Genomic DNA, 15,441 nt, shown 5'->3' on the forward strand with positions numbered 1-15,441 from the left:
TGATTTTATTTTTATTTATGTACCTCCCGCATGTTTATTTATGTTAACCTCGATTTTTTTTTTTTTTGTTAAACCTAAGAAATGATAGATCGTCAACAATAAAATTGTAAAAGTAAATTATTTATTCATATTTAAAAAAAGATTAATTATGCCCTTATTTATTTAAAATTTGTAAAATTTCAACATTCTTTATCTCCTTTAATATTTAATATTCAAGATCATTTTATCTCAATTATAGCAATTCATAAGAATTTTGGAAAATGTAATTAAATTAAATCAAATTTTGAAGAGTTCTGTATCATACGTCACGAAATATTGATACCTAAGTATGAAATTAATGTGAAATAATTATATTTAAACATCCCATTTTTCTCCAGCCATTATGGGTCTCCATGATTCGTATTTTTCTCAAATGTAGAGTTGGAAGAATTCTAATTGCAATTCCACAAGTTCTAAATATATTTTCTTTGAACTGAAGATTTACAAGATAACGGTTTACTATTACATTAATATGGCTACAATTATTGGAACTGTATTCCTAGGAACTTAACCTTACCTAGGAGTTTCTGCGAACCAAGGGCATCTCATAAGACCCCAATTTCTCGTAGGTCTTCTTGCTCCATTTCAGCAAGTCACCTTAAACTCTCTCTATTCTCTTCTCAACCCTCCCTCTGCTCTCCGTGCAAAAAAAAATCTGTTTCTTTCCTGTATATAGAGAATTCTCAGGCTTTGCTGCCTAAAAAACATTTTTATGAAGACATCCATCCATCCATAGAAGGGACTGTCTTTCAGCTCATAAAGTATTTTTGTTTTGTAAAAGAGAATACTGCTAATCTTCTAAACATAGTTCATCGCATTGTTCAGTTGAGAAGGAAACCGATGTATGTTCTATTTTATCAGATACAATTTCTTGGGTTTAGAAGGGGAAAACTATGCAATAGCAGCTGAGGTTCGTTAAATATTTGAATTTGACCCTTGTAAAAAAAAAAAAAAAAAAAAAAGAAAATCGAGGTTCATATATTCATCCTGGGTCGATTTCGATAAATGGGGTCGACTTCATTCCGATTAGAAGAGTACTCGTTATCGGCTAATTACAGCCATTACTACGAAAAATGTAGTAACATGTATGTAGTTAATAAACATTTTCTAGAGGTCAGTCAATAGAAGTATTTAGAAAAAAGAATTTTTTACACAAAAAAAAAAATGATCAGAACATTGGATAAGTAAAGCCAGTAAACAGAAAATTGCCTAGTTTAATAACGCATTGAAATTATGGTCTGGAGGGCGAAGGAGGCATGATAAAAAAGCCGTACGAGGGTAAGACAATAATTTTTTTAGCCTAAAATTCCCAAGATACCGTTCTTTTATTTCGTTCAATGTTATGTGTAACAGTAACTACATAAAAATTATTGATTTTTCTATTAAAATGGTTGCTGAGGTCAAGCAACTGAAGGTGATTAGTAACTGTTAAGAATTTAAATGCAATGAGATTTTTATTTCCTCAAGTTTATGTGAGAGGGAAGTATTGCGATCTTGTCTAATTTTAGAAATCGAGTTTACACAAGAAAGTACAATTAGAATAAATTAAAAGTGTCAGAGACCAACAACAAATGTCAGAATGCAAAGAAAAAATATTTTAAAAATTGATTACTTTTAATTTTAGATAATAACTTTCGTCTTGTGGTGATCGTGTCTGCAACCCGTGAATTGGTCAGGGGCTCTTAAGTCATAGTCACGAGTCTTGACGGAAAACAAGGTTTACTTTAATGGTTAGTTCTAGTGAATCCCATAAGTACGTAGAGCGCTACCTAATCCAAATAGAACCTAACCGTATAGGTTAAATTATGCGTGTATTCTCACGTGTTGTTTAAGTTGCAGCGTTTCGACGTTGAATTCTCACTGAGGTTTTTTTTTTTAACAAGTTATTAGTTAGTTGCATTAGTTTTTATTTCAGATTTATCAAGATGAAAACTCCAAAACTTTCAACACCGGCTCCAAAATCTAAACTTAATACACCGCGTTCGGGTTTCATTCAGAAAAATTCAGAATCTTCAAAGAAAGTTAAATTTGGTGTTTTAGGTGAGTCTAAGAAAAAATTTAATGGTACACCAATGTTGGAGTGTGCATCATTTAAAGATAGGAAGTTTAATAATTTTAGCGGAAAGAAAAGTATGTCTCCATTTTGTGATAAAATTAACGCAAATATTCTTAATGCAAATAAAAAGACAAGTTTTTCTCCTCGAAAAAGAAAGCATGATACAGAATCTCTCTCAGAAGGATTACAATCTGAAGAAGAACCGGTAAAAAAAGTTAGTCCGAAAGCAGGTAACCAGCAACTAAATTCTCCAAACAGCAAAATTAAGGTGAATAAAACAAGCCCAGAAGTACAGCTTGGTTTGGATATTGAAAAGTATCTTGTCAAGACGTCTTCTATCAAAAAAGCTAAACATCAGTTAGCTGAATCTACACCTTTGGGGAACAAACAGCAAGTTAAGGTAAGAGTTCAGAAAGGAGGTTCTCCAAAATCATCTAGAGGAACTTCTGGAGACATTGAAAGTGAAGTTGAGGACAAACAACCACAGTTCAATAAAAAAAAAGTAAATCCGGCGGCTAAAACAAAGAAAAAAGTGAAGACTGCAAAAGTAGATGAACTTGTGAACCCTACTACGGTAATTTAAAGTTTATCGTATAGTATTATAACTAAATATTTTGTGATGCTAGATATAAATTGAAAAAAAGGGGTGGATCCTGTTTAGCTGCCGTAAGAGATTTTATTCTACCAACCAAGTGAATCTAGTATATGAAATCTCTTATACTAGAAACCTCCTTTTGCAAGGTCCAGAATTCCCTGTCGTTTTTGCAGTCCACAGATTGCTCAGTATTCCCGTAAAGGAAATCTTAGCTCTCCTCCTTTCACATTCTGTACAGTGATGAGACTACGGAATGTCTTGTGGGTACATTATGGTCAGTTTAGTCTTCTCGGGCACTCACCTCGTCTGCAAAAACTGAAAGAGGATGTATCGTCTTGACTAGCAAAGGCTAGTGGAATTGACTAGATGATGTCTCTTGCGACAGACTCCTGGTCCTTCGAACTGAGCTTAGTGCCCACCAATCGCTTATAGACTATTAGATGACATATTTCTCTTTTAACTAGATTCAGAGTTTTCAGAATGATAGTTTTTTCGCTTCGCGTTCTCTGACCTTTATTTATCAATAGTTCCAGCAAACCAGCTATTTCTAATTAATCTTAGAGGATATAATCCTTCTCTTCCTGACAGTCAGCTCCATCTCTGTCAAGTAAATTGTCTCACTTTGGGAATTTGTAACCTATCATCTTCTATAATAGAATGCCTGGTCTGGTTCAACTCCCGCACCCATTGTCTTGACCAACTGAATCGCTCAGAAATCTCTATTCGCCCTGTGACCATCTTAGCAGGTATGCTATACTAGAATCTATCTGTAAATTAGTCGCTACTAATAATTGTAACACCCCCATAGTCATGGAAATGGAGCTTGGACAACTTGGTCCTGGAGATAATAGATACTTCCGTCATGTGTTGCTAAAGTTTCATGAATAGAAATAGAATTATAAACTTTCGATTAAGGAAGCATTAAATGTATTAATTTTCAGCTGAAAAATGCAGTGAACGCTATTTTAAAATACGTTGATAATAACCTCAAAGAAAGAAAAGAAATATTTGGTGCTAGTGTACCATTTTTCATGCAAGTAAACTTCGTTAAAGTGCCAACTTCTCCTCGTACTAGAGTGTAAGTATTACTTTCATGTGATGGTAAAATATTATTAAAGCCTTATTTTATTATTACAACTGATTTCGAACAATACGATTTTGTATGCAACTTTTTTTTTTTTTTTTTTTTTTTTTTTTTTTTTTTTTTTTTTTTTTTTTTTTTTTTTTTTTTTTTTTAGGTTTGTTCCTCATGTTACTCTTCCTGAACAGTCAGATATTTGTTTATTTATTGCTGATAAAAAGAAAAATACCCGGGATCCTGAAGATTTAATTGAACAAACGAAAGATCTCTTAAAAAAATGTGGAGTTACTTGTATTACTGAGGTATGTTTCTTAGATGGGGTAATAATAGACTGGATAGAAATTCTTATATAAGTGACTGTCACTTTTTTTTTAAGTCATTTTCTTTATCAACGTATATTTTTTTATTTATAAAACTTACCACGTTAATAATAATAACAAACATATAGCTCATCTAGTAGTGGTTTCATATGTTTCCGCGATCTTTGTATTCTGTGCCACATCCTTAGACCACGTATGCTGAGACCATGCGAAGATGCACTTGGAACACACAAGTTTTCTGATGATATTTACATCTAGTCGTAGATCCAAAGAAGGTGGACAAAGTCTGATAGGATTGTATTCGATCTTGTCAAACGTCAGTTATAGAGTTTTTCTCAGAAATTATTCGTTTTGTGGTCACAAGTTTTTTAAGATGTGTGTATGTTTAAGACATGTTTACATATATTCTAACTCAATAACAAAAAATCTCAACTTCATATTTCGTTTGAGGAACACTAAGGCACTTTATATGGGAGAGTTTTCTGCCCCCTAATTGCCATTTTAAGATAATCTGTAGTTCTTACTTATTTAATTTTTAGAAGGATTAAGTTGTTAAAATTCCTTATTCGAAGAAAATCACACAACCGGTAGTATAGCTTTACTTTTTCTTAACTCAAGATTTAAGATTTTCTGTTTTCCAGCGATTCTGTTTAAAGTTAGCAAATTCATTGCACGATGTAATAAGAATAATGCTTTTCTTTTGAACAAGAATTCACAAGGAAAATTTCAATTAGGGCACTTTTCGGAGAGAATGAAGACTTCTTAAGTGTTATTTTTAGTAAAATGTATGGTTCTATTTTTATATTACGTTTTATTCAGAGAATTATCTCGCTTTAATTATTATTTCCGTCAGAACTGTAGATCTAAAGCCCTAAATTCTTCATCAGGCAGAATTTACAAAGAATTGAGTTTAGATGTGCAATATATGAATGATGAGCTGCCAATAAGTTACATCAGTTGGATAATCAAGTCCAGAGGAGAATTATTATATTTGAATTGCAGTGCACTTAGAGAGCCGTCAAGGCATTTATGTTCCTTCTGTAATATGTCACAGGTAGAGAATGTATACCATTTTATCGCTGAATATCCTTGTCTCAATGAATTCAGAGTGTTACATTTTAATAAGAGCACTCTCTACTTGGAGGAGTTAGTGCAATATTTAAATGGGTACAGAGGATGGTTACCACTCATCAGATACTGCAGAGATGCGTGGAAATATAGATATTTTCTCGTTTCTGAATTTAATTATTGATATTTTTCTGATTTTGAATTGGGCCTGGTATGTTGCTTAATTTATGATAATTTAAAAATTTTGTTTTTTTTTTCTTCATTTCAATTATTTTATTTATTTATTTTTTCTTATGAATATATATATTAAATACTTAATTACATTTTTTACTCCACATTTATATTTCATTAGTCTTTTTTGAGTACTTTTTTTTCACCAGGATGTGTAAATTTGATTTGTTTATTTATTTTTTACACAAACTCCGCTGACGGTCAGTGACCAAGCGTAGGTCTTTGTTAATATATTTGTTTGCATGTACATATGTTTCCAAATTTCAGTTATTAATAAAGACATTATCTATCTATCTATTCAGAGAATTGCTAAACTTCCGAGTTCGAAAAAAAATTATTTAAACGGAAATAACTCCTTATAGTGTTTTTATTTATTTGTTCCGGTAAATATCTCTTATATTTCTCTTAACATCATGTTTACTCTCTATATGTAGGTGTATTACTTTTATTTGAAACTTTTTTATCCAGAAAGCTTAATTCAAGTGGAGTTCTTTTTAGGGTGGAGTGAAGTGTTAAGGCTCTCACTGTCAAATGGCGCTTCAGTATATTGTACGGTACTGATGTGTGCACTATTTTATAAGTACGAATTCTCAGAACTTGAGAAGTACGATTGCACAAAATGGCTCATTCATATTTCCTAATTTTCTGGCTGTAGCTGGGATTATTTAGTAAAAGTTCTGTGTTTCCAAAAAAAGATAATTACAAAAATTGCGATAATAGAAAGTAGTTCCGAGTTTTATTGCTAAAATTTCCCTTGATCGCTTATTATCTATTTTATTAAAAATTTTCTACATAGTTTGAATACAATAAACTGATATACTTTAAATATAACTCATGCTACATGATGAAATGGACTTAATTTTTTAGATTATGCCATGGCGTCAAGTACTTAAAGAGCACACCCAGTATGAACAGTCAAGGAAATTATCGCAACGGTTTGACATGTTTTTAATTGACGCTTCTCTTGCAAAGTTGAAAGCAACGTTGTTTGATTCGTTTCAGCGAAAAAAGTTAGTAAATTATTTTTATTATAACAATATACGTTTCTCGTCTGATGAAAAGTAATTAAAAGAACAATAACTAAATTTCAATCCAGTGTTAAGGAAAATTAAACATTACATAGTTGTAATATTTGTTTTTTGAAGAACTTTTTACCAAATCCATGAACATTGGGCTATTTTAAGGTGCGTTTACACCAAATGCGAAAAACCAGTTTTTAGAAGATGGCCTGTATTTGCGCATGAAGGCTATCTAAAAAACGAAATTTCCCTTATGGTAGTACCTAACGGAAGATCAACATTTTTCAATTGGAAATACCTCATTAGTAAATAATTCGTCCATTTTTTTTGAGATTGTATCGAGAACAGTCCCAACGATTTCCATTAAACTTGGCTTTTCATTGCACACTGCATGCTTGCAATTCTATAATTAATGTAATGTAACGTAGTGTCTATTTTTTCAGGCGGGCTATATGTCCAGCTACCAATTTTAGGCCAGATCTATAATTACTATTTGAAACGTTATAGTGTCTAAAAATGTTACCCTTAGATCTAGTTTTAATTTTAAACATTTTTTCTGAGAAAATTTTTTCAATGGAGGTTATGTTGGAGGAACAGAAAATTGTTCTTTTAGTGTAAACGGTTTTTCGAAATACGTAGTAAGCGCAGGAAGAATGGCCTAAGAATAACTAAAGGAATACCGCTTAGACGAAAAAATACGAAATACAGTTTTTGCTCCTATTCTAGGCGCTAGTTTGTTAAACTTAGCTTAGCAAAGAACAAATCCCAAAAACATGTTTTTGTGTTATAGGAAACCAGTTCCAGTAAGTTTGAAAAGTGAGTCGAAAGTGAAATCTAAAATTGAAAGAGCTATTCGCAAGATTCCTATTATTTCTAATGGAAAAGGTCTTTCGAAATCAGTACCTGTAAGTAAATTGATATTTTAAAATACAAATTCTGGCAATCGTAGACTTTGCTAAGAAGAGTATTCAAGGAAGAGCTGTTATGCTCTGGAATTTCATATCAAATGAGGCTAACATTGTTATTTATATATTGAACTCTTTGCAGATTATGGTATATTTGAAAATTTTTGTTGTAGATAGTAATTAACTAATCTAATTTTATCCGTTTACATTTTCAGTTTGGTCATAATAAAATGAAACCAGAACAGTTAGTTGAAAATCTTCATGCAATTCTGCAAATACTTTGCGATGAGGCACAATTCCCTGGTGGACGTGAAAACATAAGATCAGTTTCGATCAAAACTTCGCAGTCAATAGCATTTCCTTTGTATATTAGTACTAGTGAGTTTTTAAAATTTAAACTTTTTCTTTGTTAGAATAAGTATTGATTTGAATTTTCCCCGGAAATAATTTAAAAAAAAAATTTCATGGGAAAATTTATTTTGGTCGTGATCCGGTAAAATTAAAGCGAAATTTATTATTTTACCAGCTGTATAGTAGATAATATTTGTTAGAATAAACGCTAAAAATTCGTTTTTGTTTTTTTTAACTTATTGTTATATGTGGCAACTCAGATAAAGACTTGACATTTTGTTTAGAATTTTTTTTTTGAATGTTGTTTTAAGGGATTATTATGAGAAACTGATGTATCACTTCTCTCTCCCCTAAAAACAGATTTATTAGAAGTTTATTCTAATTATTTCAGTGATACTTATTAAATAAATGTAGTGAAGTGTAGTGACCTTTAATAAACAATTTAAGCTTAAATTTTAAGTTAGAACTTGAGAAGTTTTAGAAAAAGACAATGCTCATACCAGATTTAATTTGTTTATTTTAATTTTGTATGTTTTAAATATCCTATCCACAATAATCATTAGGTCTTTTATTACCAGCCACAGGAATTTCTCTTCCACCTTAGAACAAATTATAATTTACATATTTTCTTCAAGAAACTGTATTCGTCATAATGAAGGGGATGGGAGTCGTTGCTAGGCAAGATTTATGGATGAGAATACATTTTTGGTAGCAAATTCAGTTACAAAAATCAAATTCTGATTAACCCAGAACTCCCAAAAAAAGGTTTTAAATGTAGTTGTAGTTTTAGACTGTACTGTACGTAAAGTAAGTACTGTAAGAATTTATCAAGTTAAAATAAAAGTGACGGAGACGTAATCTAAAACAATCTGGTTTTTCGATTTTCGAATCACGATTTTCCCTTTCTACTATTCTAAGACCCTTACTCAAATTAATTTTCGTCAGTTGGGTGAATGTCCTTCAATGAAAAAAAATCCCAGTTATTTCATTATTTTTTTTATAGGAACTATCACTTGTGACCTGAATTTTTTAGTTTTTATTTTAATTATCTGCTTTTTCACCTGAAAAACCTTTTTCAAGTTTTGAGTGCTGCGTATTAACAAGCAAACACGGTACGATAAAGATCACATGGAATAATGATTTAGGAATTAAAAGTATGAATGCTCTATTATCAATGGATCATATTTATCCTTCTACTTTTTTTGCAGTGTCACCTAATCTTGTAAGTGCACCTAAACAGCGAGTTGTGAAAGAAGAGGAGGAAGCTGTTGAAGGAGAATTGTCAACATTTACAAATTGTACGGTCCGAGTTTTTAAAGATGGAACTGTATTAACAAAACCAACTGAGGTGAATTTTTTTACTTCAAAAATTTATGTGATCTTATGATGTTTTCTCACTTTTTTAAGAAGAATTATTTTCTTCTTAATTCATTTTTAAAATTTAAATTTATTTTTCACCAAAATTCACTTCCTTCTCAACTTCCAAACTCACAGCCTGACAACATAACAATAGTGCTAAACTCATTTTTCCAAAGATTTGAATTACTTCTTACTCCTCTTGTTAGCTTACCAAACACACTTATAACTCAACTTCTACCATGCCTCAAACCTTGAATATCCTTTCTCAACATTCATTTACTATTCTCGGGAACGCCAATGGCTTGAACTCCCACGGCGATCCTAATTCGCAACAGCCTTTCATACTATAGCCTTCCTTCAACACCAACTGACTACCTCCAATCCTCTGTAATTTCCTTAACTGCTCTTCCATACAAGTTCAGTCTTGCTGCTGCTGTATACTGCCCACCAAACAAATCAATATCTTGAGAGCAATTTACTTCATTTTTTAACACACTCGGTCCAAGGTTCCTCTCCGGAGGAGATTACAATGCAAAGCACCAGCAGAGGGGATGTCGCACTACGAATCCAAGAGGTCAAGTACTTCTTAATGTCCTCTTATCTAAAAATTACAGCAGCACCTCATCTAATCAAACTACTTATTGGCTGACTTTTCTATCTAAACTTCCTGATATTCTTTATTTCTTCGATATTTCTCATATATCTCACCATTTTGACATCTCTACACTTACTGAACTCTCCTCAGACCACAGTCCTGCCTTCTTACACTTGACATAAGGGCATTTCCTACCATTCCTAAACCTTCTCTTATATGTGGACAAGTAGATTGGTAGCAATTCCAATCAAAGCTGGAAGACAAGTTGAACTTACGTTTCGGATTTCTCTTAAAACGGCTGAAGAGTTGGACAATGGGCTAGAACAATTAACAATTTCTATACAGACTTCTATCTGGGAATCCTCGACTTATTCTGTAGCACAATGAACATTCAATCCCATCACAATCCACTTGTACAACATCTATCTTCTAGAACATTTCCAGACAACACTTCTAGGCGTATTAAAAGACAGTGGCCTCGCGATCTCCTCTCTGATGCATAAAATCTCCACTTTTTGTAAAGGGCTCAAAGTGGCAAAAACACGTTGTGACAAGCCATTTTCGATTCTCGACTAAAGCTTATCTGTATCAGTATTATTACGTTTGTGAATCTCGAAAGTGATCCTTTGTAGAATACATCTTACTTTAAAGAAAAATTTATCAACTAGAACTTTAAAGAAGAGCTATTAAAAAATTCCTGGTAATGTTTTTCATGACTGATTATCTATTTATTTTTTCATTCTTTTAGGGAAATGTAAAGAGGAAGAAAGGTAAACAACTTAAGGAATCTACTAAAAAGGAAATAGATTACGATGAATTAGAAGTTGAAGATAGTGACAGCGATGTCGATGAACATGAGGATTTAGAGAAAGGTGGCATTGTAGATGTTAATATGAAAGAAGAAGAAGATGATGACGGTGACGGCGATGAAGACGATGATGATGAAAATGATGTTGATGATGATGATGACGACGACGACGATGACGTTGATGATGGAGATGAAGAAGAAGAAGAAGACAGTGATGAAGAATTAGAACTGGAAGTAGAACAAGTTAAGAGTAAGGGTAAAGCAAAAATACAGCAGCAGAAGAATAACAAGAAAAGTAATAAGACAAAATATGAGTCCAGTTCAGATGAAGGCGAACTAGAAGAAGCGGAACAAAATTTCTTAAAGGAACTAAGAAAGATGCAAGATGAAATTGAATCAAAGGTAAGCTTGTTGAGTTAAAATTATAATAAAGGCAAAATACAAAATACATCTTTTCTAAATGTAATGCAAAAATAATTCCTTTTTTTTAAAAGAGATTTTTAAAGGGATTAACTATTTCTTCTGCGATCTTTAACGGAAAGTCACGTCTTGGGGTTCCCGAAAAAAAAAAAAAAAAATGGTTTTCAAAAGTTACAAGTTGGGTTTCTCTTTGTAGATTAATATTTGGTCATTTAAATTGGGCAATTTGGAATATGTGGAATTTAACGCATCTATTACTTCAGTCGTTACTACTATTGATTGGTTTTTAGGGTGATTTAATTTTTAACAGTTATATGCGTAGTAATTATCTCTTCTTTTTTTTTTCCTAATTTTAGAGAAAAGAATCCACAAAAGGGCAACAGATCAAGAAACCACAAACAAATTTGAAATCTGCAGCTGTTAACCAAGTAAGTGTGAACATAAATAAAAATATTGTTTTAATAAGAGGAATTATTGCAACTGTGATTAGTTCATGTATTGACGGATGTGAATGTTTGGCATCATCTGATCGTGAGGACCCTCATTGCCTCAATACAATTATCAAGAGTTTTGTTTGGTGTACTAACTGGACACTCAGTCGTATACTTAGATGGCCAGTCTACACATTTCTATCACCAATTCCAGGTTTTAGAAGATATTTGAGAAAGTCCTTTGAATGAAAAGCTTGGGAGATTTGGAGTTCGGCTATGTCTCGTATCTTATGTCTCGTATAGTTGGCAGACTGACTACTACCTTCTTCTAAAAGAGAACCTTAATGATTAAGAAGGGGGGTTAAGAACTGTTCATACTTCCCCGGTAATTGTGATAAAAGAAGAATGTGCTTTAAAAAAAACAGAAATTATTTTGCCTTTGGTCCCTGAAAATTTATCTCGTAACTCGTAAGATATGTCTACTACTTGACCTTATAGTTTTATAATTAATGAAAGATTTTTAGCGTGCAAATTAAAACGTAAATTTAATATTTTTTAGAAACAGCAAAAGAAAAATCAGAATGCGAAATTACAGAATGAAAAAAAGAAAAGTCCACAAAAAGTAAGTTGCAATGTTATTTAAAAATAATATTTGCCTTTATTTAAATTTGAACAAAAATAGTATTTAATTTGTCTTTCCTTTGTTAATTTCTCTTAGAGAGAAGAGTCACTACAAAGTCAACAGAATAAGAAGCCACAAGAAAATTTGAAAACCGGCATCAATAAAGTAAGTGTAAACACTAAAAACTTATTACCTAAGAGGTGCATGTATTATTTTCTCTGTTCGGGATAGTTATCTAAATATAAAGATTCCTAAGGGCGCAGAGCTATCTCGTGGTCTTTTCTAGATCTTTTTTGTGTCCGTCTGTTAACCATAGGAATGGAAGACTTAAGATGACAGTGGAGGTAAATACTATTCATGAACCTACGGACTACAAATCTATCATCAGTCAAATCTACAATCACACTTTACTGAACTTCCATTCGAAACTATTCTGACTGTTAATTGACGTTTCGTCCTTTGATGAATCTACTCTCCACTACTCTCGTCATCTCAACATTCCCTTATACATCAGATATCTTAAATTTCAATGTGTTATTTTATTTCTTTATACCTTTGTGTAAACTCGCAAGTGACAAGACTGACAAAATGCTAATCGCTAAACGAACATCAACATCGTTATCTGAGTTTTACCGTTAGATAGTTTCTCTCCTGAGTACGTTTCGCCGACCCCTGGATCAGTAAGTTTATGAGAGATAAAGCTAATTTGATGGTCAGGAAAACTGTAAGTAGACTGGGAAGTTACCTCTGAAGAAGGCCTATAGAGTGATTTTTCTTGGGGAAAAGCTCCAGGCTGTAAGAGCTCTGGAGACTTGTTCTTGCGTCCGTCTGTTAACCATAGGAAAGGAAGACTTCAGAGGACAAGTAGCCGATAATAAAAAAAAATCATTCTAAACATAATACAAATTTGAATTAATTGAGTGAAAACTAAATTAGATTAAATACTAATCTAGTGTCTGAATTCAAAGAATAATGATTGTAAAGGATATATCTAATCAAATATTAGACAAATCTAATTGTTAACAAAAAGCTTCCATTGAAAGGGGGAAATGAAAAAGTATTTAATTTTTCTTTTTCTCTCTTTTGTTTCAGAAGAAAAAGAACAAAGCAAACAAACTGAATAAAGACAAAGTTCCTGGTGCTGAGGTTAGTATTTATTTTTAGTGTGTAACATATTTGAGTTTAATTCAAAATTTTAATTAAACAGACCATTTTTCTTCATAGAATTTAATACAAGTTTTGTGACTTGATCTTTCTGATGCTAAAAAAATAATCAGCTAACTTCCGAGTCAGTGGGACATCACTCTTTTTCCTTCAGTCATGTGGTCTTCCTCAATTTTAGATGATATCCGAAGTTAGAATTTAAGTGCATTAAAGTCCAGTTAATGTAACATGACTGATGCTAAATTGACCAACCACTATTACATATAAATTTGAAGTGATGGTTGGTAAATAATAAGGAAAAAAGTAATTTTGATTTGTAAAATAAATAGGATAAGACAATCTTAAATAATGTAATAACGCACAATGAACTATAAGAAAAGTACTCTGATTACAAATTAAAAGCTTGTCTTCTACTGAGAAATGATCTAAAAGTCATATCCATGAATTTCTTGATATAATTATATAAAAGATGTTCCTTTATAATAAAAATGTGAAGTATTTCTGCACATGTCTAGGGATTTAAGAAATATGTTGAATTTGAAACTAATTGCGAAGTATTTGCTCCAACATTTTGTTTTTTTTTTTGCTCAATATTGTGCTGCATTTGCAGGCAGGCAAGATGAGTGTGTACTTCTAAATTTCATTTAATTTAAGTTGCTCATTATAGTTATCTCAGAATGATGACCTTAAAAATGTACTTGAAAAGCTTTAGCTGATTTGCATATAGCAAGGCATTAACTAAGTGCATAGCATCAGATTTTTGTAATGGATTTTGAAGTGGAATCTGTAGCTATTTTTGGAGATGTTAATTTTTTTACATATAAATGTCAAGAGAACTGTTTAAAATACAGCCAGGGCAAAGAAGATGAGCTATAATGTTATTAAATCCATTGCTTCAGCTCAGATAAAAGCACAGTAAAGTGATTATTTATTCAAAGTGTATTTTTGATTTGTTTGTATCGAATTTTGTCAACAATTTTCATCATTTATGGTGCTCCGTTTGCATATTCCTCAATCGATTGCAATTTATTTTGTTTAACAATTTTGTTTCCGTTTTCTTTTTCAGATCGACAAAGTGGCTGTAAAATCAAGTTCTTTTAGTGCTACTAATTTTTCGCCTTCGACAATACAGAAATTCAAGAAAAGACAAAAGAAGGTAATTGTTATAATTTCAGGGTAATATTGCAAAATCAGCCAGTTCTAATTAAATCTATTTATAAAAAATAATAAGTTTGAAGAAAATCGTCACAAACGGCAAGACGAGTTTCTTGATTGATTGATTCCCCTCCACCCAGAATATATCATAAAAAGTTATTTAGAATTGTGGTTTTATGGTAGGTTTGATTAATCAGGCAGTCGCCTAATGATTTGGAAGGGGTTTATTTTTATGCAATAATATTTATTTACAATATCCAAATAATTATGAAAAACGCATGATCTTTTATTTTTCATTTGTGCTACCGACAGCTCAGTTCTGACGCTTTATTTTTATTTTTTTTATTATTTATTGTAGAAATGGGTGTTCTAGAGAAGGTCTTTCACCTTCTAAAATGCTGTTTCGGTTCTTAGTATAGCCGCTCAAATCCAAAGTATAATGTTCAAAGAAAGAAATATTTAGTGAAAATTCAGTTTGAGAAAATTAATCATTAACAATTTCAAGAATTATTGTATGGTAATTTATAAATGTTTTGGTATTAAGTATACATTTATATTTTATTGTTCATCTTTCAGAATAAACAAAATAATTTAAATTCCCCGCAAGAAAAAAAGGCACAACAGCAAAAAAAAGTACCTGCAATGAAGAAATTGAAAACAAAAGGTTTACATTTTTATGACACGATTATTTATCTGACAATTTCTCCTATAGCCAAACTCCTTTATAATTCTTGTTCTTTTTCTTTGCAGGTTAAAGAATCCAAATTAAAACATGCCAGTCTTTGTGACAGATTTCAGATACCTCTGAATTTTAATGTGGTTAATAATCGTATGTATATTTTTCGATAGTAATTCTTGCTTCAATTGCAAACATTTGTTATCCTACTACATTGATGGTCTTTGAAACAATATTATTTGACACATATAGAGATATCAGTAATCTCTATTTTCTGAAATTCATGTTATTTTAGAAGTATTCAATTTTTAAGAGATAAGTTATACTTAATTGAACCTGTAAACTAGATAGATATGTTGGTATTGTAGCTAAGTAACACATCTTGTGTTTTTGTTTTTCTTAAAAAAAAATTATAATAAAGTTTTTTTGTTTAGATGGTCCATCATTGGTAACTTCCCTGCTTCGAAATCTTCTTTGAACGATAACGAAAAAGCGGGTTCTTTACTTTCCGCTAAGCTAACCTTTCTGGATGAATATTGGAGTTTC

General features: G+C 31.6%; 1 protein-coding gene and 1 long non-coding RNA gene across 2 annotated transcripts; one reads left to right on the forward strand and one right to left on the reverse strand.

The window, feature by feature from the left end:
- Positions 1–3: 3 nt before the first annotated feature.
- LOC141460590 (uncharacterized) lies at positions 4–1,768 on the reverse strand. The gene is made up of 2 exons (XR_012462202.1): positions 1,652–1,768; positions 4–736 (listed from the first exon to the last, which is right to left on the reverse strand). It is a non-coding gene; the product is annotated as an uncharacterized lncRNA (long non-coding RNA).
- Positions 1,769–1,805: 37 nt separating this feature from the next.
- On the forward strand, positions 1,806–15,328 carry LOC141460557 (uncharacterized). Its single transcript, XM_074140701.1, has 15 exons — positions 1,806–2,669; positions 3,632–3,768; positions 3,929–4,073; positions 6,258–6,400; positions 7,200–7,314; positions 7,530–7,692; positions 8,874–9,013; positions 10,368–10,829; positions 11,204–11,275; positions 11,838–11,900; positions 11,997–12,065; positions 12,993–13,046; positions 14,131–14,220; positions 14,796–14,883; positions 14,970–15,328. Exons 1-15 carry the CDS (start codon positions 1,965–1,967, stop codon positions 14,972–14,974), a joined length of 2,451 nt encoding a protein of 816 aa, XP_073996802.1. The 5' UTR covers positions 1,806–1,964; the 3' UTR covers positions 14,975–15,328.
- Positions 15,329–15,441: the final 113 nt, after the last annotated feature.

Source organism: Rhodnius prolixus, unplaced genomic scaffold (genome assembly GCF_049639745.1).
Source record: "Rhodnius prolixus isolate KJV_2025 unplaced genomic scaffold, Rpr scaffold_6, whole genome shotgun sequence".
NCBI classification, from domain to species: Eukaryota; Metazoa; Arthropoda; class Insecta; order Hemiptera; family Reduviidae; genus Rhodnius; species Rhodnius prolixus.

Bases quoted from the DNA above. Each gene is read 5' to 3' on its own strand.
- LOC141460557 (XM_074140701.1), top strand. From the start codon at position 1,965: ATGAAAACTCCAAAACTTTCAACACCGGCTCCAAAATCTAAACTTAAT. The intron at 7,693-8,873 runs GTGAGTTTTTAA...CTTTTTTTGCAG, and splicing joins TCCTTTGTATATTAGTACTA to TGTCACCTAATCTTGTAAGT. The intron at 11,276-11,837 runs GTAAGTGTGAAC...AATATTTTTTAG, and splicing joins AATCTGCAGCTGTTAACCAA to AAACAGCAAAAGAAAAATCA.